At 36.9% G+C, this 24,826-nt stretch overlaps 3 protein-coding genes across 6 annotated transcripts; 2 read left to right on the top strand and 1 right to left on the bottom strand.

The window, feature by feature from the left end:
• The first annotated feature begins 1,644 nt into the window (after nucleotides 1-1,644).
• Nucleotides 1,645-4,280, top strand: LOC113339380. The gene is made up of 4 exons (XM_026584668.1): nucleotides 1,645-1,920; nucleotides 2,701-3,435; nucleotides 3,593-3,739; nucleotides 3,842-4,280. Exons 1-4 carry the CDS (start codon nucleotides 1,792-1,794, stop codon nucleotides 3,989-3,991), a joined length of 1,161 nt encoding a protein of 386 aa, XP_026440453.1. The 5' UTR covers nucleotides 1,645-1,791; the 3' UTR covers nucleotides 3,992-4,280.
• A 6,021-nt stretch (nucleotides 4,281-10,301) lies between these two features.
• LOC113339288 (arginine--tRNA ligase, cytoplasmic-like) lies at nucleotides 10,302-12,997 on the top strand. Its single transcript, XM_026584586.1, has 9 exons — nucleotides 10,302-10,757; nucleotides 10,863-11,081; nucleotides 11,193-11,273; nucleotides 11,344-11,427; nucleotides 11,544-11,651; nucleotides 11,735-11,917; nucleotides 12,001-12,088; nucleotides 12,169-12,331; nucleotides 12,419-12,997. The coding sequence occupies exons 2-6, from the start codon at nucleotides 10,986-10,988 to the stop codon at nucleotides 11,873-11,875; spliced, it is 510 nt and encodes a 169-aa protein (XP_026440371.1). The 5' UTR covers nucleotides 10,302-10,757; nucleotides 10,863-10,985; the 3' UTR covers nucleotides 11,876-11,917; nucleotides 12,001-12,088; nucleotides 12,169-12,331; nucleotides 12,419-12,997.
• Nucleotides 12,998-18,087: 5,090 nt separating this feature from the next.
• On the bottom strand, nucleotides 18,088-20,999 carry LOC113340086. Of its 4 annotated transcripts, XM_026585310.1 has the most exons (5): nucleotides 20,857-20,999; nucleotides 20,730-20,775; nucleotides 20,156-20,528; nucleotides 19,915-20,056; nucleotides 18,088-19,834 (listed from the first exon to the last, which is right to left on the bottom strand). In XM_026585310.1, exons 3-5 carry the CDS (start codon nucleotides 20,494-20,496, stop codon nucleotides 18,683-18,685), a joined length of 1,635 nt encoding a protein of 544 aa, XP_026441095.1. In that variant the 5' UTR covers nucleotides 20,497-20,528; nucleotides 20,730-20,775; nucleotides 20,857-20,999; the 3' UTR covers nucleotides 18,088-18,682. The 4 variants fall into 4 exon arrangements, with proteins under 4 accessions (XP_026441095.1, XP_026441092.1, XP_026441094.1 ...); XM_026585307.1 differs by having other exon boundaries at nucleotides 19,915-20,528; XM_026585309.1 differs by lacking the exon at nucleotides 20,730-20,775 and having other exon boundaries at nucleotides 19,915-20,528; nucleotides 20,857-20,962.
• Between the last annotated feature and the right edge of the window lie 3,827 nt (nucleotides 21,000-24,826).

The following is a 24,826-nucleotide window of genomic DNA, read 5'->3' as shown; positions in this document are numbered from 1 at the left end:
GTCAAGCTGTCGCTCGGCACTATGATTATTGTTGATTAATTCATCATCCAACGGATACAATTTTGCAACTCTATAAATACCAAACTTCAAACTCAATTTAACTCACACCAGAATTTCTAAATCTCTATAGAATTTCTCAATTTCTCAATCTTTTTCAAATCTAAAACTATCTATATTTTCTTGTAAAATGGATACACAATCTCAAAGTCAAGGCAAAGGTAAAAAAACCCCGAGTATGTGGTGCAAAATACACTATGATAGAAGATGAATGTATTTGTCGTAATTATGTTTTTTTTACCCAAGATTGTATCGATGGTGCACAACAACATGGTAACATCATGTGGGATAACATATTTAAGAAATATGAAGAACAAACCATGAACATCAATGGTCGTGATGCGAAAGGATTGTCAGAACACTTCATTGTAATCATCCGGGAAGTGGCCGCTTATGTTGCATTAATAATACAAGCCAAGAGAAAAGGGAACGATGGTGGTCAAAGTGATGCTGATTATGAAAGAGAGGTTCATACAGATTGGCACCGAAAACATGGGAAACAGTTTGTTTACGAAAGTTGTTATTATATTTTGAAGGGGTTGAACAAATATAATCCAGAATACTTGTCAAATAATCAACAAGTACCTGAAAGGTCACCATATAATTATTTTCCCTCAACACCAAATTCTTCACCATTTTCACCAGGCCTATCAAATTCTTCACCAGATTCCACAACAAGCTCAAAAGCCAACAAAGTTTTCAATAATTATATTGAGGGTAATACTAAGGGAAAACTTCCAGAGAGGAACGCCGCAAAGCTGGCTAAAAAATTAGCTGTAGAAGGGAGAGTTCCGGAGGATTTAACATGGCGGAGTTTATGGAACATCAAAAGACCGTCGAGAAGCAAAGATCAGTTGATAGGAAATTTCAAAACCGGGAGAGTAAGAAAAGTCGTCTTTCCCAAGAAAAATTTGGATTTGACTATGACAAGCATAACATTCTTCAAGCTAACACTTCAATTATGAACGCCCAACAAAAACACGTTTGGCAAATCGAATTTGACATGATTCATAATAATATTCCTCTCGTAATTGGATCTCGACATTGATGATTATGAAATTTAAAATTGAGAATATAGAAAAGAAAATTGGTGAAATATTGGTAGAAGTATTGAGTTGTATAGAGAAGTAAAAGGGCGTATATATAGGAACCGTTGGGGGAAAATAGCCGTTGCAAAAATTACTGCTGGGCGATAATCATGATATCGCCAGCGATATTATGTAAAACGCGCGACGGAATGAATGTCGCCAGCGGTTTCAACTATATCGCCAGCGATATTCAGAATATCGTTCGTTAGAAAGTCGGTCGCTTATTGGTTTTCCCATAGTGGCGCAAATTGTTTTCCACTACCAAGCCACACCATGTGTAAGTGCAACCTTTTGCCTTTTGGCTCATCACAATTTTCTTTTTCAGCAAAACCCTACTTCTTCAAAAAGTCCAAATTTCATCATCAACCTCATCAGATGATAATCTAATGGTTTAGAAACTCCAAGGTAGGATTCCGTCCTTGTTCATGACATCATCTCCTCATTATTTTACACTATATAATAACACCAAACCCCAGTGCAGACAAATGAAAAAAAAGGACTCAAAATTGGACTTGGTTTTCTAAAGATTCCTTCTTCTTCACCAGCATATACTGTTAAAAACCCACATCTCCATTAAAACCAGAGATTGACTCATCAATTCACCATAAGTGAAGCAAAGCAGTTGAATTTGAGAGAAGAAGAAGAAATGTATGGAGAAACAGGGCTATTGTACCCATATTTCCAAAGCTTCACACAAGATGTACAACAACTAGAGGAATTCTATGGAAATCATTATCAACAATATCATCAGAAACCCAGTGATTCCAACTCTATGGTAATTTCAATTATTTTAATTTCATGAATTAAACCCTTTTTTTAATGGGGTTTTGTTTTTGTGTCTGTGTGTGTTCTCCATGGTGTTAATTTGAGGTCAACAAGTGAAACCCAGTTGTTAAATCTTCAAATTGTGTCAGAAAAATGATTCATTTTTTACTTTTCTGTCATGGGCTCTGGATAAATTGAAGAAAAAAAGATCCAATTTTTTTTTTCAATCTAATTCTTTGGTTTTGGGTTTTTCAGTCTCTGTGTGAACATCTACTATTGAGGTCCTTGTGGAATCAACTTTAATTTTAGTGGTATGGATACAGTGAAAAGAAAAAAGTTGTGTTTTTTTGCCCCAATTTGATTCTAAACCCCCCTTTGCTTTGATCTGAAAAAAAGTAAAGTGAACCCTAGAAAAGTTGAATTTTATCTTCTTTACCTTTTGATTAGTTCTTCTAGTTTGGGTAATTTGGTCACTAGGAATTCATTCCTATATTGCTCAATTGTGTGTAATTCAACTAGGGGCTAATGCCCCCAATCAAAGTAGTAAATGTAGCTCAATTGTAGTACTATGTCCCTTTCGATGTTGTGTTGTCTTTCTGTGAATGCAGTTGTGTTGTCTTTCTGTGAATGAGTTGTGTTTACCTTATGAGACACTGTAGAGCGTAATTCGTGCACTTAAATGGATAGCAGTTGTCTAATCACTTATGGACCCTTTTGCTCTCTAGCAGTTGAAGCTTTAAAGACCTTGGTTGTTGCATTGTTGAAATGTTTTTGTTTTTGTCTTTCTTAGGGGAACTTGTTATCGGCCACCTCGTCATTCGAATATGATATGGGAGGTGAAGGAGATTTATTCAAAGCGCCTGAACCATTTCTTCAAGAACCACTCGTGGGACTTGGTAACATGTCGGACACCATATCAATGATTACAGGTGGAAACAATGAGATGTCATCTCAGACGATGAATGTGGTGGACATGGAGACGATGCAAAATGAACAATTACTGAATGAGGTGTACTATGAATGCAAGAAGGAACTTATGGAGAAATCTGCCATTGGAGAGGAACTTGTTGACAACCTCGATGTCAAAGTTCCTGTAATACAGATGGATGAGGATCCAGATGTGGAAATTGATAGGTTGATTTCCAATGTGTTAATCCAGAAAACTGAGTTATCTGAGTGTTTGGAGGATCCTATCGAAGAAATAGATAGGCTGATGTGGGAGGGAGCGAAACAGAAAGCTGCTTGTTCCAAGTTATTGGATGATGAAGTTGAGGCGAAGGACAAGTTGAATTTGGGAGGTTTGAAACATAACTTTGCTGCTGATTCTAGTTGTTTGGACGATCCGTTCAAAGAGAGGGATAAGGTGACTCTAGAGGATTCGAAACAGAACAGTGTTAGCTCTGACTTCTTGAGCTCAATGGATTGGGTACGCAGAGATTTTATGAGACCGAACTTTGCTGACTTTAATGGAGTAGATTTTGGAGCTGCTGGAATGAGAAGAGCATTCAGCGAGGGTGACATACAGGTACGAGCTGATTTTCAGTTTCTCACGTGTACGAATGAAAACTAAAAGGACTTCTGTAAACTTAAATCGATTTGCTGACCTTGTGCCTTACAATGCATTGAAAAAGTTGCATTGTTCATTTTCGTGTTGCATTACTGACCATAGAGTTGTCTGACAGACTCTCTACGACGTCAAGAATAACATCTTGGCTTCACCTTATGAGAGGACATTAACCATTGGGAATTGCACCACTGATGAACGCATGCTAAAGCTTTCTAGATACAGAATCAAGAAGGCCAAAAGGAACTTTGGCAGGACAATCAAAGTAAGACTTTTTGAACCTTTATGCCAGTTGCTGCTTGCTCATGTTCAATTGTTACGTGTTTATAATTCCTGCAACTGAAGCTAACGATTGCTTATTTTTCAGTATGCATGCAGGAAAGCACTGGCAGATAATCAACCGAGGGTTAGAGGAAGGTTTGCAAAGACTGAAGAAACGGACATTCCAAAAAGTAAGCCATGTAAAGCAGTTAGTCGAAGAATTATGAGTCAGGGTGTTGCGGAGAAGAATCAATAGTAGTTGTATACCTAATCTCCAATAGGCGAAAGAAATCACCTAGATTTTCCTCTCTAATTGATCTTATTTAGGTTTATAGAACCTAAGTTAGGTACTTAGTTCGCGAACTTGTAGTTGCCGTGTTCTTACAGTCCACAAGCAATTTGATGTACATATAGGGCTTGATGAATGATTAGCAAAATTCCTGAAATATTCAGCTCCTTCTCTATTTTGTAAAATATATGAATAAATGTATGTCCATTTCAATTATGCTATGCTATATATATCAAAATAACTCCTCATTTACAGAGTTCCAGCCTCTACTGGAAATTAGCTAATGTGATTTGCATCTTTATTATTGAAACTGAAACTGCCTGCAGACAAGTTCTGTGCACAAAATGTGCAGGAAGGGAACAAAAATTGCAAAACTAAATACGCGATTTCACTTTCATTTAGGCGCTTAGAACAGCAACACCATCTAAGCGCTTCAGAGAATCCAGTCCGAACATAAAAAGCTTATGAAGACATGGTAACATACCCAGTGCTGGAAGCTTCTGACATGTTTTGCATTGCTTTAACTCGAGCACCACCAAATTTGGAAGGCATCTGGACAAGGAGGTACCACCCATCCATCACCCACTTGGGAAACTCTGGACTATAAAATCCTTCAGTTTTTTCAAATTTGAGTGACATTCCAAAAAGTAAGCCATGTAAAACAGTTAGTCGAAGAATTGTAGGTCAGGGTATTGCGGAGAAGAATCAATAGTAGTTATGTACCAAATCTCCAATCGGCAAAAGAAATCACCTAGATGTTCCTCTCTAATTGGTCTTTATTATTTAGGTTGTAGAACCTGAGCTAGGTATTTAGTCGAAAACTTGTAGTTGCTGTGTGTTCTTACAGTTCACAAGCAATTTGATGTAAATATAGGGCTTGATGAATGATTAGCAAAATTCCTGAAAAATTCAGCTCCTTCTCTGTTTTGTAAAATCTATGAATAATAAATTTATGTCCATTTCTATTTTGCTTATAAATAATGTTAACTGGAGGACTCCTCATTGATAGGGTTGGGCCTCTGCTGAAGTTATCTAACGTACTTTGCTGACTGCAAGAGAGACATTCTGGGGAAATTTGACGAACAAACATTGAGCTAAATTTGAAAGAAAATGACGATTAATCTCATGAATGCGTGATTATTTCTGCCGGGGAAACAAAATTGAAATTGTAGACTGTGGAGGGCAATACGGCTGTCTTTGGCTCTTTTCTGCTTTCTTAAATCGTGGTAGATAAGAGATTAAATTTGAGATTGGGGGTACTTGTGTAAGCCTAAGAATTTCCGGGAGATGGGTCGAGGGTTCACCCTCTATTTGAGAGGACAATACTAATCAAACCTTTATGCTAGTTGCATGCAGTTAACGCACAAGTTGAACGGTGTTTTTTCTTTCTTTTTGTTTCTTTTTTTTGAAGCGGGAAATTTATTGATTAAGATTCAGAGTTTACAGACTTGGCATCCTCCTGAACTTGTAAAAGTATATTTTCAGGGATAATTAATAACCAGACACTGCCAAGGCATGAAGCTCTAGCTAGTTTTGCCAATGAATCTGCTACTTTATTCTTTTCCTTAGGCACATAGTTACAATGCCAGGAATTATTTAAAGCAAAGAAACTTTTAATGTCAAGAAGCAAGTTACGAATCCTCCGGTCAGTATTGAGACTATCCTTGTTCACTCATTTGCTACTAGCTGCAAATCCATCTCAAATTCTACCTTTTCCAGCCTCATTTCCTGAGCCCATTCCAGTGCTTCCCATATACCTTTGCATTCCACTTGCTCTGGACTCCAAGCTTGTCCTAGGTAGATGCATTTAGAGCCCTTGTGAATACCTGCAAAATCACCAACTATTAGTCCAATGCCACCATTTTTCATATCATAATAAAATGAATCATCAATATTAATCTTATAAGTATCAAAAGGTGGTGGAGACCAATGCAGATTATCAAAAGTTGAACGGTGTGTTGTTAACTTATTTATTGTACTTATATACCACAGTCCTTGATTAGACGAAGACACGTGGAAAGCTCGTCAAACGGTATGATGGTTAGGAATGACAATGGGGTTGGGGAATGAAGGAATTACCTATATAGGTACTACTACAATGTTCTTAGTTAGTGGCAGGTCCACCCATTAAAGCCCAGTAACCGGAGGTCCATAGTTAAATGAAAAGAGAAAAATGAATCCAATTTTTTAAGCCTAAGTCCGGCACACGTGTGTTACCCGTTACGTGAATTTTAAGAATTTCCAAAATAGCCTTCACCATATAGAACAAAAATATAAGACAACTTTTCTCCATATTTTTTTTCTTCTCGGATTCGCTTATTTTCTCTCTCTCTCTCCCTCTCTTCTTTTCTGCTGCTGCCGTTTATGAATGTTAGATCTAGGATTTCCGAAGATGTTTCGTGGTTTACAGGTATGTTATGTAATCTTCTCTCCGGTTCTTCTTTGTTTTTGTCTTGTTTCTCAACTTAATCACGAAGATCTGAAAACCTTTATGCCAGTTGCGGTTAATGCACGAGTTCAACAGTATGTTGTTAACTTGTTTCTTGTATCTACCAATTTGACTAAATAAAGACACGTGGAAAGCTCATAAAATTATCTGATAGTCAATTTCAGAAATGGGATAGAGCATTTATTGGAAAAACCAACGAATTATACACCGTTGTAGAAATATCTCATGATCGACGGAGTGAAGTACGAGCTTAAGATCGGCCTTTAACAATATCATAAGAGCAGTGTTGTCCCGCACCGTTTTGTGGGAAGCTATCCCGCTCAAACGACTTCTTTACCGTTAGATCACACTAAAATCCAGATCTAACAACCTTGAACCCTTTAGAGGAAATAGTGGGTCTTTAAATGAAGCCAACAACTTTATTTTATTTTTCAAAAAAAAGAAAGAAAGAGAAAGTACAAAATCACATGGGGAGTTTGAAACAAAATCAAATGACCTTTTTTTTTTTTTTTTTTTCCTGTGTATCAAGTGATTTTAATTAATTAAACTAGAGATAAAAATGTCACTTTCATGTTAGAAGACAAACATGTGATCATAAAGAAACAAATAAGCTATCACTATCAAGTTGAAAATCAACTAGTAAAAATCAAATGAATTATTTTCTTTTAACTTTTGGTGTAACTAAAATAAAGAGTAGAAGCTAACATTATCATGTCATGTGATAGATGAGACAAATATATCACTTCAATAAGAGTATATGGGTACATGATAATAAAAGGAGTGCTTTGAGTTATACCTTCTTTGAGAAAATCCGACTTGATTTTTAAATGAAGCCAACAACTTTCTTTTGGTTTTTGTTTGAAGAATTGTTACTCAAATGGTTAAGCAAGGCGCTGACAACGTGTAGACTAGTAGACAAAATAAGAGACAAAATGTAAAGGAGACAAAGTGTGAAAGAGAGGAAGAGAAATCAGGTGTGTTTTCTCATTATCATTTACTCATTAAATACATGAGATGGAGACAAGGTAGGAGGACATGTGTTGAGTAACATAGAAAAAGTGCTACATGTGTCTATCTAAGCCCATGCATAGTGACACATGGGGGTGGTCAACCATACCACCAATAACTATCCTACAACATAGCTGGCATATCATGAGAGTAAGGATAATAAATACGTTAAAATAACGGTTGACAAACCATTACTCCATTAGAACTTCAGTTTATCGTAATAAACGGAAGTTACGATTAAATGCACAAATGAAATAAATACCCGCATGAAATGATTGAACTAATTGTAGAATGTATATGTATAGCCTCTTGTGTTGATTTTTGTTAAAGAGAGAGCAAAATGTGATGTCACAAAAGAAAAAATCGTAATCGACTCGTTAACTAGGGCCAAATCAAATTATTGAAGTGATTCATACTACAATACCCTTGCTTAAACACCATCTCTCCACGTCGACGATAAAATTTTCAGTTGTCTACGAGGAAACAAGAACTGAAACCTTTCTGTGTCTGTATTAATTTGGGGGTCAGTTTTATTTCGATGTAAGAGTTATGAATTGAGAAAGAAATCACCATTGTGTTATATCTCTTTATATACTGTATATGTTTAATCTTTTTCAAAAAATTTATTTTGAACAAAGCAGGTAATATTTAACAAAAGGGTAATTTACATCTGAGTCTAAATGGGGAATTAACATGTCAGGTGGATTATATCATCATTCTTTATTCAGATACAATTTTCTAACAACTTTTGCTAAAACATCAACTATTTTATTACAACACCTATAAAAATGAGCACAAGACCAAATTAGAGTTACCGATTGAGCTGTTGGACTCACCAACAATAGAAACTAGGTTACTCTATCTATCCGTCGTTAAGTTCTCTACAGTGATTATAAAGAAATTCTGGGAGTTCCATATTTTGACCTAATCTTTGTGAGGGTTTTTACACGGAAGAAATAGTGAGGTGGGTAAGTCAAGGTGCTTGGCTCTTTTGAATTAAATCAAGCATCCTTTGAGGTTATAGCGCGTTTGGATACAAATGTACTTCTAACTTCTGTTTCTCGAGAAATAGAAGTCAGAAGCAGAAGTTAGAGGAAAAACTATTTTGCTTCACAAAAAACTGACTTTTCTGTTTATAAAAGTCGCTTTGAAATATTATTTCCAAACTGACTTTTGAGTTTTTGATTTCCAGAAGTCGAAAAGCAACTCATGAGTGTGTACGGGAATATCTGAATGTAATATTAATTCCTATAAAATCATAATCATGTTATATCCTGGTGGAACTTGTAATGGCGTTGGTACGTAATATTTTATCATTGGTGATGATGTTGTTCATAAAAAAATCTTTTAAAGTTTGTTGCTTGATCGTTCATTCTTGTTCCTTTTCCTTTTATGAATTTTGATTCGGTTGTTCTTCACAATAAATTAAAACTTTTATGAATTTTGATACTGTAGTTTTTCAGATTTATGGATTAAATATTTAAGCATTTCACAATAAAAATTCTAAATATTTTGTTTCAGGACCGCCACCACTACTAATGGTATCACGAAAGTGGCGGAACAAATAAAAACAGAGTTCATTTATATAAAAACAGAGTTCATTCCAAAAATGAAGTTCATTTCAGTAATGAAGTTCATTTCAGTAATGAAGTTCATTCCGGGAATGAAGTTCATCTTAAGCAGCAGCAACAACAACAACAACAACAAAACGCATAAATCTTCATCTTCAACAGCAGCAACAGATTTTTAGGGTTTGACGAGTTCAGCTTCATCATCATCTCCAATCGCAACAACATCAAGAAACCAAAAACCTAATTAAATCTTCAACAACAACAGATCTATCTTGAGTTCGTCTTCATCTTCATCATCATCACCAACTCGAGCAACAAACATCAAAACGATGAAGAAGACAAAAGAAAATCAAGAACAGAGATCCGAGATGAAGATTCAAAATTATATTCGTTTTCTTCATTGTTTTTTTCTTATTCATCATACACAGCAGCAGAAACTTCAAAACAACATCGTAGTCATCATCAAAACAACAACAACATCTTCAAAACTGAGTTCATCGCTTTCATCATCTTTATATGATTCATCGTCTTCATCATCTCTGCAAATCGTATTCATCATCTCTGAAAATCAAAACACTAGAAAAAAACACAAATCTTCATTGTTTCTTTGCAGCAGCAGAAAATAAGAGAGGAGAGAAACTAAATCTGAAAATAAAGAGGAGAGAGAAAGTAAATCTCAGAATGAGATATTTTAATTTTTGTATATATATGGTCACCTTAAGACCAAACCATTATTTTCTAGGACGAAACAATAATATAAGTGTATTTCTGCCACTATAAGATGACATTTACATCATCCATGACATCACCCTAAGACCAAACTATAATTTTTAGGACCAAACTATAATTTATATTACCAAATAGGACCAAATAGACAATTAACTAGGTCAATTGGACTAGACTCTCTCTAATATATTATTTGTAGGACCAATTGGTATTTCCTACTATGAAGTTAGGGTTTCTAGATAGTGGTGCCCAACTTTTGTAAAGGACAATTCTGGCAATTTGAATTAACTTATAACAGTTTAGGGTTTCTAGATGTGTGAGAAGGAACAAGGGCAATCAAGTAATCTGCGTTTTTAAATAACTTTTTGTTAGTGGGAATTAGACTTTAATTTAAAAAGTCTGTCTCTGCACTTAATCACCATTATCCCTAAGAGTCTGTTAATTCTCTTTACCATGAAAATACCCTTTTTTTGTTTTTTTAGCTATCAAGATCTCTCAATTTCATTCGATTCTCTCGGTGAAAATGTAGCTCGTAACCCAATCTCACCTCCATGTTCAAAAGACGATGATCAATCATCACCTCCATGTTCAAAAGATGATCAATCTCAACATCTATCTCCTGTGGTAGCAGCTGGTGGTGAGAATCCAGCTCTACCCACATCTGTAGAGTCCTCTTTAGCTATTCAATCTCAAGATGGTGGTGGTTCTACTTCAATCCCAGTTATTGATATACCAGATTCAGAAGAAGAGAAAGGTGAAGAGCCCAACACTAATGAAGACCCAGCTCAGAAAGGAAGTCATGTAATTGCTGCTCCTGTTGGCCAATCACGACGTCGACTTTCTACGAATGAAAGGGCCTTAGTCGAAAAACTGGTGTTAATGCATGAATATTTATCTGGTATAAATGGAATTACAGTTGATCGTGGAATTATCTTCACGCAGCCAACTCTAGATGAACTCGTATCCCTGATGAGCAAAGGTAAAGAGAGGCCATCATGGTTAAGCTTCCGTTCAGAGGACTAAGATTCTTGTTAGATTTGAAGAAGGTCAAAATGATTAATTTCAAATTGTGATTAATTTATAGGTTTTGAAAATATTGGTCGAAGAAGGTTTCGAATCCGAATGGATCCCAAAATTGGACGTCAATAAGGCCATTATTGAATGTTGCACCCCAGTTATAGGGTGTGTGTTCCAGCCTCATCACTTGATGTCTACCATAATTGGAGACACCATTGCTAAGCTCCTGGAGTTTTGTCGTGTTGAGTGCTCAAGAATAGCCCTAACGGCGGACTATGGAAGTGAGGTCAGGCTATGTTCCATTATTAATATAATTAAGGGATAATGTACAACTTATTGAACTGATTACATATGCTAATGATATGATCACCATTACATGTCTTTTTCACTTTTGCAGATTGCTGCTACAATTGAACAGCTGTTGGAAAAGTACCCAACTGGGGAAGGTGTAGAGACACTTTCTATTGGAAAGTTACAGGTGAACGTTTGGCATTTCAATGTGTTCTGGTGTTTTCCATGTTAGTGATGCTAATATTCATCTTTTACAGAGATATTCTAACTTTGCAAATAAAAGGCTTAATGATGATGGCAACTTCAGTGAAAAGGCCAAGCAAGGACTGATTCTCCTCCAGGTTGATGTTGTCATTTGTTGTTCATTAAGATGTTTTGGGAGGAAGTTTTTGCCATTATAATAGTATATGTTTTAATTTCATTCCTAACCGTTTCCATCTTTTGGAATGTTAAGTAGGAAGGGGGTAGCGACATCCACGACAAGGCTTGGGATCTGGTCCGCAAGATCAGCCAAAAGCACTTCCATCAGATTTACGAGCGCCTTGGCGTTTTCCTTGCTGAACAGGTGTGTTTTCATCACCTGACATGGACATGCTTGCAATCTGTTTGACCTTTTTATTTCCGTAACTTGCTGGTTGTTTTAATCAGTGCTACAAGTCCTATATCCCAAAAATTACCAATGTTCTGAATTTACTGGAGGAACAAGCATTGTTGTTGGGATTTGCTGGTGTTGATGGGAATAAAGCTGCTGCCTGGATCAAGATTGATGACAAAAAGACGCTTCTCTGACGGAACCTGCAATCATCTGGCAGTCAATCTAACGGCACTTTGGTTTGTTTCTAATTTTTGCACCTTCTAAATATGTTGTACTTGCTTGTATGGACTAATATAGTTTGTTTGTGCATAACTCACAGGCATCGTTTAGAGGAGGAGAAAGCTGATTGGATAATACACGTCGATCTGGATTTTTTAAATGAAGCACATTTTCAAAAGTGCTTCAAGGTATCCATCTCTTCCAAAAAATTACCTATTGTATCATTTTAATTGGTGTCTAACTTAGAAATATGTTGCTCCTGTTCCAGATTGCCAAATGTGCACGTTTACTCCCTGTTAATGAGAACTCAACCCCCAGGGTTAGTTTTATGGCACTACAATTGGTTGACACTGATGCGCCTGCTTGCCATAGTGTGCTTGGTTTATTGGATTACATCAGAAGTCAGTTTGAGGCGGAACTAACTAAGAGAGGTACCTTTTTGTTCTTCTAATAGTTGCATACAAATAATCTTGTTTGTTATCTGTGTTTGTTATTGATTGTTTTACTGGTGAAAAAAGAGTTTTCTGCTGAGAAGATTGCCAACTTAGCTGGGGGACTGGCTTATGGGGGGTTGAGGTACGCTGTCCTGAAAAACGACCGAGAGAGGAGCCGCTCAAGTTTGATTCTGCTTACCACCTAGTAGATGTCTATGATGATATCCGTGATTCCATCAGGAAGTCTGGCAGACCTATCAAGGATTTGAACAGAGTATGTTTTGTGATTCCGATCGTTGATTTCTGATGCCTGTTCCTTGAAGTGAATTTTGTGATGAAGTAATTTTATGTTTAGTAACTGCTATGATGTGAAAATTTTGGATCCTCTTCTGTTTTGAAGCCGGAATGAAGAAGTGCATGGAGTTGCTAGGGATTCCAATCCTTGATTTCTGATTCCTGTTCCTTAGTTTTACTGGATTTTAGTAGTTGTTAGTGAATTTTGTGATGAGGGAACTTACGTTTCATAGCTGCTATCAGTAGTTGATAGCGAGTTTTGTGATCAAGGAACTTGTGTTTCATAGCTGCTGTTATATAAAAATTTTGGATCCTGTTCTATTTTGAACTAATATGAAGTCTGGAGAGCTGTACCTTTAACTTTCTTTAGTTATTGGCCGACTGTTATAGGGTCACTTAAACTGCAATTTGTCTGTCACGTTTTTTTGTACAAACAAAAAGAAAAAGATTACAATTTCATGATATTTAAATTGAAATCGTCATAATTGAACGAATTGATCATGAAATCAATTCATATACAATCGCACCAACAGATTGTCAGTTCAAAGTTTTCCCAAAAAGTCATTTCACCGACTTGGTGATTCGGACTCTATTATGATTGCAACCAATGTAGTTAGTGAAAACGAAAGACAGTCCCATTCTTTAAATTTTCTCCATTGTGAAAGCCGCGCCCAAAAATCTACAAGCACGCATCCTTTTTTCAGTGAAAATTCTCCTATACCCAAATTTTTTAAAATTATGTTATTCCGAGATTTCTTTTCTTTGTCCATAAGTAAAAAGGGGAACTACGAGATCAGAGATAATCATCTAAATATTTCGAGGGTATACATCCGCAAAATCTCGTCGTCTTTCTCTTTATTATAAATATTTAGTAGGTGTTGGCTTCATTTGGCGTTTCGATTTCTATCTCAAATTGCAGAAAAATCAAATCTCTACCTTCTGAGGACGAATCTGAGTTGTTTTCATTGAATTGAAAACTTTGATTTCTTCTCACAGAGCAATTTGAGATGAGTATCTCTGATCTCGCAAGGTAATCACAGATAAAAAAAAATGGTTGGGAAGCTACAGATAATAGTGATAGAAATCGCAAGTTAGGGTTGATTAAGGTGTGTCATGTACTGAGGTGTACAATAACAAGGATTGGATTGAGACTTAGGTTGATAAACAAATTGTTGATATAAGAACCCTAACAATAAATCAAAAACTGTCTCATTCACGAAAGAACAGTCACTGCCTCATTCCTGAGAGAGCAGCTCTTTTCTTAACTTTCTTTTTCATGCCTCCTAAATACAGAACACTCGGCTTATAAAGCCATCATTCCCTAACCTAGCATCTAACGGCTAATAAGGCTCCAGGTGGTTACATCCCAGCCCACCTTTAAAACTGTAATTAACAGACTAATTACATAATTAATCTAATTAACTAAATCTTCTACTAATAATAATACCCAATACTAATTACAGACAGAAGACACAATAAGGGGCACCCTCATTTTAGCTAGGTACATGACAGTTTGAACTTGGTGTTGTTTCAAGAAAGAGGTGAAGTTGTTATCAGATTTACACGAAGAAGATTTAGGGTTTACTGGTGACCGTTAATCGAAGAACCATTTTTTGGGGACTACTCAAAAATGGTGGGGGACTACTCTCCACTTTTTGGGGTGGATATTAGAAGTAAAAATGAGTCACCGCTTATCTAAGTTTTTATTTAATACCAAATTTGCCATCGGTAATTAAATTAATTAGTGTAATGATTGATTAGTGTTAGTATAATGATTAATTAGTGAGGTTAGGTTAATTAGTTGGGTATTTTTAAAAGAATAATTTTGTGAGAAGAAGTGGATTTTGTTTTTTTTTTCTTTTGTTTTTTTATAAGATGGTTGATTTTGAAATGAGGGTTTTGGGTACTCAGGTATACTTCAAATTTAGTTAATGTTGCTCGAATTGACAAAATCTTTCGAAAAAATGAAAAATTTATAAACTGATTTCGACCATGGAAATAGAGTTCGGTTAGGACATCTGAAGAACAGATAGCCGAACTCATCTGCAAGTGTAGTTCGGTTAATGGTTCTGAAAACACAGGTAGCCGAACTTAGCTTTGATGGAGTTTTTGCTTTCAGAGAAAAGTTCGGCTAGGAAAAAAAAATTGCGACGTAACCGAACCAAATGTTCGGCTGGGAAGAAAAAAAATTGACGTTACCGAACTCAATATATAGGTTTTCAGAGAGTTTACAGTGCATAGTTCGGTTTAGTCGATATCAATACCTTTGTTACCGAACTATTGAGTTCGGTTTTGTCAAGTTTTTCAGTTTCATGGCCGAACTTTCACAAAGAAAATCTAAATACATAGTTCGGTAAGGCCCAAATATATTTGTAAACAAGAGTCGTTCAGATTTTATGGCCCCAACAACATATTTCGATGTAGCCATTTTTCTTCACCTGAACAACCTTGTTTACAAGGAAAAATAGAGTTCGGTTAAGAGAATTTTTTTTGCGAGCATACCGAACAAACTATTTCAACAGTTCGGTTACCGAGTGAAATTATCGACAAAACCGAACTCAATCTTTCAAAGGAAAAATAGAGTTCGGTTACGAGAAATGTTTTTGCGAGCAAACCGAACTGTTCTTATTTTGTAAGTTCGGTAAACAGATATTGGCCTAAGAGTTGCGAGCACACCGAACTGTTCTTATTTTGGAAGTTCGGTTACCAGTTCTAGGGTTAGAAAAAAAATTCTCCTAACCAAAATATCTACTGTAATTGATATTTTCAATGGGTTTTGATGATTTCTAATCGATTTGTTCAACAAATAAAGAATTGAAAAAATGGGTATGTTTAGTTTTGATGATTACTTCTCATTTTTTCAATTAAAAACGAATGACAAGTAATGGGTTTGTTATAATTTTGATTTTGATTTTGTTTTGTTAATGATTTAAATTAAGCTATACATAGAGGTGGCTGCAGTGGTGGTTCGAGGTGGGTGGTGGTGGTGAGCGGCGGCGGTGATGGGAGGAGGTGGTTATATATATATAGGTGGTGGTGATGGGAGGAGGTGAATATATATATAGATGAAGGATATGTTAGTCATTTCCACATTTTAGAACACCCCTTATAAATTTAGGGTAGACATTTATATCACAAAGTAATCCCCATCATTTTTGAATAGTGCGAAAAAAATCGTTCTAATCGAGCGAAAATTGGAGTTTGATATTGATATGGGTTTGTTGTTGGATATTGCAGACAAGAAAATTGGTTTTTGTTCAATTTTTTTCTTTTAACTTGTCCCTTAACTGTTTGGTTTATTACCTCTTAGAATGTTCAAATTGATCCATGATCATCATTTTTTAAAATGCAATAATGAGATCCCTGATGGAGTTCATGAGCTGCCATCACTTTTGAAACAGGTAATTAGTCATCAATTTCTTAATTTACATATGTCATTTAGTAAAGAGAGTTATCAATCTTACCGCCGTGTTTATGTCTAGGTTTGTGGACATAACAAGAATGGGATCTTACTTCAAGCAACTAGTATGATGCTAATGGCTTCATTGTAGGTAAATTCAATTGTGTGGAAATTCTTGAATGAAGTGCAGAATGTAATGGTGTGTGGTATTTAACTTCCAAGCACCGATGGAAGCATCATGCAATGCCATTTTGTTTAATTTTGGGTACCACCACTCTTCTTTCTATAGAATCTACTTGTGGATTTTGGTGCAACAGGATAATTAGCCTTTGTGGACCATGATTATTCTCCATAGTTTGACATGTTACGCTCTTTTGTTATTAGTTTGAAAAGTGCATTCATTATATTTTTTGTACTAAGACGGGGTGATAAACATGCATTTAGAGATCTATTTACATTCTGATGCAGACAAGGAAGTTGGTTTTGGTGGCAGTACATGAAGCTTGAATAGACGAGTTTTGAAATACTTGGTTGTAAGTGAATTGGATATTACAGCCTTTACGGACCGTGGTTGCAAGGAAATGGAAATGGTTGGCTGCAATAATACAAGGAATGGTGGTTGATGTCATGATTGAGCTATGAATAAATGGATTGATGAATCGATCGGTGAAGTGAGTTAGGAATGGTGGTTTTGATGTTGGTTTCAATGGGTTATGCATGTAAAAGAAAATGGAGCTAAAAGGATGCTGCAGTGACAAGGTAAAGGAGATGGAAGTGCACATGGGTTTGTTATACGAGTGACGTGCATTTAAAAGAAAATGGAGGTGTGAATAGTGATGCATAACTTGTTATGCATTCTCGAAATTTGTTGTATAACACGTTCTGCAAATTTTTTTTTTGCATAACTTGTTATGCAGTCCAGAAAACGGTTGCATAACACGTTATGCGGCTATTTTTTTCTTAGTATTGAAACCAACAAAAAATAAGGATGCATATCAGGTTATGCACCTACAATAATATCTATATAACATATTATGATGTTATAAAAATGGATGCATAACCTGTTATACATCCGCAAATATGACTGCATAATGCATCATGCATCGAGAAAATTGTTCCACAATCTTTTATGCATCTAGAAAATAGATGCATAATCTGATATGCGTCCGTAAATATGGATGCATACTGCATTATGCATCAAATTTTTTTATATACGCACTAAAATCAACCAAAACAATGGTTACATAACTTGTTATAGATGCATAACTTTGTTATCCAAATGCATAATTTGTTATGCAGTGGAGAAAATGGTTGCATAATTCGTTATGCGTCTGCAGAATATGTTATGCATCTTTTTTGGTGGTTGCATAATAGTTATGTATCAGGTTTTCGAAAATTTGGCCAAAAATGATCACCTCCGATTTTTTCGTGAAAAACAAAAATTTGATATTCTTGTTTGTACTCGTTATGTAGCTCTCTTAAAAAGATTTCCAACGATATATAACTTGTAAAATTCCAAGGCGCGAATTTTTAAATTTATCATATCCAAGTTGCGTTATACCCCTGATACATAACCCGTCATGCGGATGCGTTATTCGTCATGCAGACATTACGGTTCCTAAAATTAATTGTGAACCTGGCAATGAGAATATTATTTTTTTTTGGGCCTGCGCCGAATTTTCCCGTTAGTGAAAACTACAGACCATGTAGTTAATCTCGGGCGAGATGGCCAAGATACCGCCGATAATATCAGTTTCGGTGTTTCGCCGAGATGCCGATATCCTAGTTGTCTTACTTTCTGTTGTGCATTGTGGGCATGACCTATATATATTTTGAGGTGTATCGGTTATGCTACCATAATGTAATGGAATTCTCAACCACTTGTGGCACATCTATTAAATACGAATCTTGGTCCTGCTTAAGCAATGAATCTACAATGTAGTTATGAAACTCAGTCTGTTCACCTTTATCTCCCACATCTGCCAGGAAAGAGAGCAAAAATACTGCATACATGACTTTGGGGATTATCAAATCTTCCTAATTGAACTGTACACTACCCTTTCGAGGAAGAAAATACTAGCTTTAAAAAAATACACCAACAAAAATTCATCACATTAAAGTTCATTTTGCAGTTTATGATTATCTCACTTGTTAAGAACATAATCTAAGGTCTAATTCTAGAGTTTCTTAATAAAGCATGCCCATAACTCTACAACTCAACTAATTAATCTAGTAATGACGATCACCAAGATAATAAAAGGGTAAAACAATGAACTAATTAGAAGGACAAACACTTCCAAACCTGTGTGGATAAACAGATATACCCAACATGGACAGTCTTCTCGCTTCAAATCTAATTCATTGAAAACATCAGCATCAACTCCTTCCACCTTCCGGAATGAAAGGAAGGTCTCCTCATCACAGCGCAGCTGAAAATCCACATTGGAGCAATCCACGGATTTAGCTCGGTTGTTTCATTTAACTCGAAAGACAACATCATCTTGAGGATTAAAGGCAAAAAGGCTGAAGTTTTCCAGATCGCAAGTTGTAAACTTGAAGTTAAGCCGTTTCACCAGTAAAGGAACATCTGATCTGAGAAAACGGAACTAATCTAGTAAACTAATGACAGTTACCAATATTAGAGTACATGTGTACTACTTATAAGAAGGAAAATACAATCTTGAGCTCCTGTTGATAAACCAGTATGCCCAACATCTGTCCATATCAGAGTGGCTGAAATCATCAGCATTAACTCCTTCCACTCCTCCTGGAATGAAGGTTTCCAGAGAAAGGTAGTTCTCTTCATGACACTGCAGCTGATAATCCATACTGGAGCAATAAATATCATCATCACCAGAAATATTCATGTGCAGTGGTTCTTTCCTCTTAGACCAAAAAATTTTGTCCTCTATAGTATCAGCAGTCACTACAAGCTGAAGCCTTTGAGAATGCAAGTTGTAAACTTGAAGATGCTTCCCGTTGAACCAGTAAAGTAATATCTGACCTGAGAAACTGAATATGCGAGTAGGAGGTGTAGTAGTAGTACTGCCAAAGCAAAAACAACAGGGATCTGGTGTCACGTAATTGGGAGTAGAATTTGTACAAACCTCAAAACTCTCCTCCTTAACCCACACTTGTTTGACTTTATCCTTCAGTACATACAAATGAACTTTACAACAACAGCAGCAGCAACTATTACTACTGCCGATACCCTGATGACCATCACGGAAAATGTGAGGATAATCACTTCCTTTCCCTGATCTTTTTTCGATACGCGCAATACAAGGAGATCCCATGAACTCCAGAATATGAGGATAATCAACAAGTAAGTGCTTCTGCTGCTCCTCTGTTGTACGTTTAGCTGGTAGTTGAATGAAACAAATCTTGTCATCATGGAGATTAAATGACAGTAACATCTCTATTTCATTATTAACTACATTACTATTATCAGGTTGGATATGATGAGATCCTGCTCCCCCCAAAGTTACCAATATCTTCCAGACCAAATATCCACTGCTGCTGCTGCTAGTAGTACAGAAGATGGCTGATTTGTCACTACCTGTGGGCACTCTTATCTTTAATACAGGACGACCTAATACGGGCGTGGTTGTAGCAGTGACATTTCTCCATGATTTCGTTCCCAATGTAAATACTAGCAAGTTAAGTTCCTTTTGAGGAGTACAAAAAATACTTACCAACTTGTACTCGTTTGCTGAGGGATCAACCCAAAGCCGTGGCAGATGATGCGGGTTCTGGAGATGCCTTTCCCAACTTTGGCTGGATGAAAGATACAGAGAAAATCTTCCCTGTTTGGGTCAAGAATCATGTAAGAAGTTGAGCATTTACCCACTGCAGTCAGACATGGTAGACCACGACAGTAACCCACCATTTCAAATATACCACGACCTAAAGCACGACCTCGAAACCTGTCAAACTGTAGAATGTTTCGCTTACCCTTGAACATTTCAGTATCAAATCTGAAAAAGTGACACCCATATTGAGGCTTTTGAACAACCCCATCATCATCCCTGACATTTAAAAGACTAAGGATAACCTTGGGCCGTTTCTGCGATTCAAGGAAATGAGAATAAGTTAAACGCTTATGATCATTGTGAATGGAGTTATACCAGAGTCTGGATACCAGAACAGACGTCAGCAGTGTTGGGACTGGAAGCTTGGTTAATATTTCTTCCATGATTAAATCATGAGGAAGGTACTTCTTCCTTCTATATGCTCTCTTATTCTTCTCCGTCACAGTTGGAGTATCTGTTCCATGACAATCTTTTCTTTTGTTCTCAATCGCTGTTGAAGTATTTGTATCTATTCTTTTCTTCTTCACTGCTGGCATGTCACCTCTGCAATCTTTCCTTTTATAAGTTCTCTTCTTCTTCATCTTCATCACTGTCATTGTATTATTGGTGGTTATATCATCACCAGAACCAATTTGCGGGGGTTGCATCGTCGCCATAAATTAATATAAATAATTATAGATGGAGCTTCCTACAGACATAACGATGATTCTATTCATATTTGATGATACATGTAAAGAGAATTCAACAAAAAAAATTGAAACATGATAAGAATTAGAATTGAAATTAGAATATGGGATTAAAAGGCCCAAATTTCCACCCAAATTCCTGTGATATATACATTGTTTTCTGAAATTAAAAAGGATTCAGTTTGCATCAAACAAACAAATACCTTAAAATTTTTAAGGCGGCATTTCAATTTGAGCACAATCCTAAATCTGAAACAAGCAAATTCAAACCGAGTAATTGAAACTGAAATTGAAATGGAGATTCCAATCGAAATTGAAATACGAGATTACCTGAGTTAAAACCCAGCTGAAGAGAGAAAATTTCCACCACCAAAGTTACCCAGAGACAACCCTAGAAGGAGGCAGGCGGCGGAATCAATCTCATGTGATGTATTTAAAGTAAATGAGTTTGCTTCTTATGTTGAACACCTACATGAGCTCCCCAACCAAACCGCACCTTGTTGCCGTCAGATCTTACCGTAAAGAGATGCACTGTCACGTTCGTCACTGGTTTGGTCCCATGAGTCAGGGGTATTTTGGTATCTGACTTAAATGGGTCCGAGTCAGGGATTAGGTCTGAGTTAAATATCGAGCCAGATCTGACTCAAAATTGAAAACGAACGGTATGACATCTGACTTGTGATGCGTGACGGGTTGACTCAGATCAAAATCGTGAATCAGATGCAAACAAACATGATCTAAGATGGCTCTGCCAAACTAACTCATATAAAATAATAGCGTCGAAACTACTAAAATTTATCATTTGTCGCGATATTATCTATATTATTGATAAAAATACCCTATATACTCCCTCCGTCCACTTTTAAGACTCCGCTTTGACTTTGTCAAAATATTAAGGAAATCCTATTATTACCAAAATTGAAATTATTAGATTAATACTGATGAAAAGGAAATGTAGAAATAAATAGAAGTATTAGGAATTTTGTAACACCCGTAAATACTTTAATTTAAAAAAGGAATGTCAATTATTATGAAAAATATTGAATGGGTTTTTTCCTTATATATGTTGATGATATTTATGATTTTGAATTAAGTTTATATTAAAAACGATTTTATAATTATTAAAAATAAAGGGTATATTTGATTGTTTAAGAGAAAAGTATGTTTATAAACATAGCGGACAGATAAAAAGGGACAAAACAAAGTAGAAATTAGGACAGATAAAAATGGACAGAGGAGTATTAATTAATAACATGTTTTGACTTGCGAGAAGTGACGGGTTGACTCGGATCCCGAGGCTCGTCTCTAGCCTAGCCGCCTGATTCCCACAACATTTCTTTCACTCCGCGTCTTACATCCTCACCGGTGCCTTATCTTCACTAAACACTACCTCCGCGTCGCCTGTCTGTTCATAATAAATCATCTCCGCGTTTAGAAGATTAATCCGATGTCTACGAACTCAAGCGCCTCCCCCCTGCCAATCTCAGCGTCTATCACCGCCGGTGCACCATACCAAGCGCCACTTAACTATGTCAACGCCGTTCTCTTTTCCGAAGCCACATAAGTGCTACTCGTCTTTCTCAACCTTCTTCTCGCCCTAAACCGGATTTACCACAACACAGATTCAAGAGGAAATCCAAAGGAAGTAACCATCAAGCATCGGATACAGAGATTCATCAGTAAATTCTTAAAAAGATAAGTTCCATCTCATCCTAATCTTCTAATTTAATTATGATCAGTAACTAATCGGTTGTGAATCCCACCTATGACGATGGATTTCTGAAAAACTACTTTTAACTTGGAGAACTCATGAATTTGGTCTAACATCGATGTGTTGATCTGAAAAATGGTGATAATTCCCTTTAACTTTAGGATAAGACCCATAGGGTTTTTGTTCCTACTTAGCTTTGACTTATCTTGATTGTTAATCCCGATCGAGAATAAAACCAAAAAGAAAAGTACATTTTAAACGAATACCCAGTAAATTTAGTGAACTTAATTTTCTTTTGATTCAGCAACGCTCATGTACGTGTTTGAATGACTAATTATTGACTGTTGCAGAGTGTTCAACCATTTAAATTCCCAATAACTAACATAGAAAAGTTTGATTCCAGATTCGAATAGTAAGATCGACTAGGCTCCAAAAGGCCAGTGGTTGCACAATGTTCAGACCCATATCAGCATATAATACAACAGTCCATGAGCATCTACCAAAGGAAAAGTAGCTGAAACAACACTGAGGTTGGAGGATACCATAATAGCGCCACGTACGCCGCTACCAGCACCATCACTCAGCTCGAACCCATCTCGCCAGTGCCGCCTGTCTTTCACGAGTGTTTTTTCCCAACTGGACCACTCGACTTCCTCAATACCACTTGCCGGTGCCAGCGCTACTTAGTGCCAATTCCCTCTGAGACGGGCTTCAAGCAATGAAGAAGAGAAGTTTCTGATAAGCACATGGGTACATTATATCCAGAATTTTCGCAAAAGAATAAAGCCATTGTCTAAATCCTCCATGCGCCTGCGTTATGAAAGGGAAATGAGCCCGTATTGCAGGCACCTCGGCTAGTTATTGTCACCTCCATTTTGAATGCAGTGACAATGATCTGTGGGCAGGAGCCGGTTATTTGAATGTTGCCTTGCTTGACCAATTATTCCCCATGTTGCAATTTTGATTTTAGCTAGGAATACTCATACCTCCAACCTTTCCCTAAGCTCGCGTAGCCTAGTGACACTTCAGTATTCATAACCTTCAATTAATTTAGTAGACTGTCTAGACAACTGAAACTTCCATGCTGCCTGCTTCTTATTTAACGTGTCTTAATTTGGAGATAATCTCACTGTGCAGAAAGAACACGTATATTAATGAATGTACCATATAGCTAGCTAATTAAAAATAAAAAAAAAATGAAAATGATGATAGATGATATACATATAAAGCATCAGATCTCCCATTGTTTTGCTTTGGCGTGTTATGTTGTTCCAACTTGAGTAAAACTTATGAGCTAATTAGCATGTTTGCATATGACTTCAACGAGTATTTACATTCACGATCAAGCATGTCTTATGTACACACATACCCCAGCCTAGTCTTTACTAAAATATTGAACTAGTACCTTTTTGTTCTGATTGTATATCTTGTCTGTACTTCATTGTGTATTTAGTCAATTAAAAGCATGAGATGGCTAAGTTAAATATAAATTTTTATGCTTCTTGATTTATCATCTAGTCGGATGTGTAAGTTGTCACGTTATTAATCGATATCATCTTGTTAATCTCATGATCGGCTATATTACAAAAGAGAATTCTAGTAACGTGCTCCGGGCACCATGTTAGCAAGGGTCCATAGAGGTCGCTTGAACAAATACAAATTTGGAAAAAGTTGCGGGAATGCCAAAGGAGTCCGATCAGCTGAAAATTTTGCAAAAGGTTGCGGGAACGCCAATGACACCCGATCGACTGACAAAAGGCTGTGGGAACGCCAATGACACCCGATCGGCTGACAATTCCTCTAAAGGTTACGGGAATGTCAATGGCACCCGATCGGCTGACAAAAGGTTGCGGGAAAGCCAATGGCGCCCGATCGACTGGCAAAAGGTTGCGGGGACGCCAATGACACCCGATCGACTGACAAATTTACTAAAGGTTGCAAGATTGCTAATGGCGCATGATCGACTGACAAAAGATTGCGGGAATGCCAATGGCACCTGATCGACTGAAAAAAGACCGCAGGAACGCCAATGGAACCCGATCGACTGACAAATTTACTAAAGGTTGCAGGAATGCTAATGGCGCCTAATCGACCGACAAAAGGTTGCAGGAATGCCAATGGCGCCGATCGACTGACAAAAGGCTGCGGCAACGCCAATGATACCCGATCGACTGAAAATTTTACTAAAGGTTGCAGGAATGCTAATGGCGCCCGATCGACTGACAAAAGGTTGTGGGAATGCCAATGGCGCCCGATCGACTGATAAAAGGCTATGGGAACGCCAATGGCACCAGATCGGCCGACAAATTTATGAAAGGTTGCAGGAATGCTGATGGCGCCTGATCGACTGACAAAAGATTGCGGGAATGTCAATGGCGCCCGATTTACTGACAAAAGGCTGCGGGAACGCCAATGGCACCCGATCGGCTGACAAATTTATTAAAAGTTGCAAGATTGCAAATGACGCCTGATTGACTGACAAAAGGTTGTGGGAGTGTCAATGGCGCCCGATCGACTGACAAAAGGCTGCGGGGACGTCATTGGCACCCGATCGACTGGCAAATTTATAAAAGATTACGGGAATGCTAA

This window comes from Papaver somniferum, unplaced genomic scaffold (assembly GCF_003573695.1).
Source record: "Papaver somniferum cultivar HN1 unplaced genomic scaffold, ASM357369v1 unplaced-scaffold_21, whole genome shotgun sequence".
In the NCBI taxonomy this organism is placed as follows: domain Eukaryota; kingdom Viridiplantae; phylum Streptophyta; class Magnoliopsida; order Ranunculales; family Papaveraceae; genus Papaver; species Papaver somniferum.
The sequence above is the reverse complement of the archived record's forward strand: the minus strand, read 5'-3'. Positions and strand labels throughout refer to the sequence as shown.

Coding starts and splice junctions, on each gene's coding strand:
- LOC113339380 (XM_026584668.1), top strand. CDS start 1,792: ATGTATGGAGAAACAGGGCTATTGTACCCATATTTCCAAAGCTTCACA. Junction 1,921..2,700: donor CCAGTGATTCCAACTCTATG/GTAATTTCAATT, acceptor TGTCTTTCTTAG/GGGAACTTGTTATCGGCCAC. Junction 3,436..3,592: donor TCAGCGAGGGTGACATACAG/GTACGAGCTGAT, acceptor GTTGTCTGACAG/ACTCTCTACGACGTCAAGAA.
- LOC113339288 (XM_026584586.1), top strand. CDS start 10,986: ATGTCTACCATAATTGGAGACACCATTGCTAAGCTCCTGGAGTTTTGT. Junction 11,082..11,192: donor CGGCGGACTATGGAAGTGAG/GTCAGGCTATGT, acceptor TCACTTTTGCAG/ATTGCTGCTACAATTGAACA. Junction 11,428..11,543: donor AAGGACTGATTCTCCTCCAG/GTTGATGTTGTC, acceptor AATGTTAAGTAG/GAAGGGGGTAGCGACATCCA.
- LOC113340086 (XM_026585307.1), bottom strand. CDS start 20,496: ATGGCGACGATGCAACCCCCGCAAATTGGTTCTGGTGATGATATAACC. Junction 19,835..19,914: donor GTCGTGGTATATTTGAAATG/GTGGGTTACTGT, acceptor TGACCCAAACAG/GGAAGATTTTCTCTGTATCT.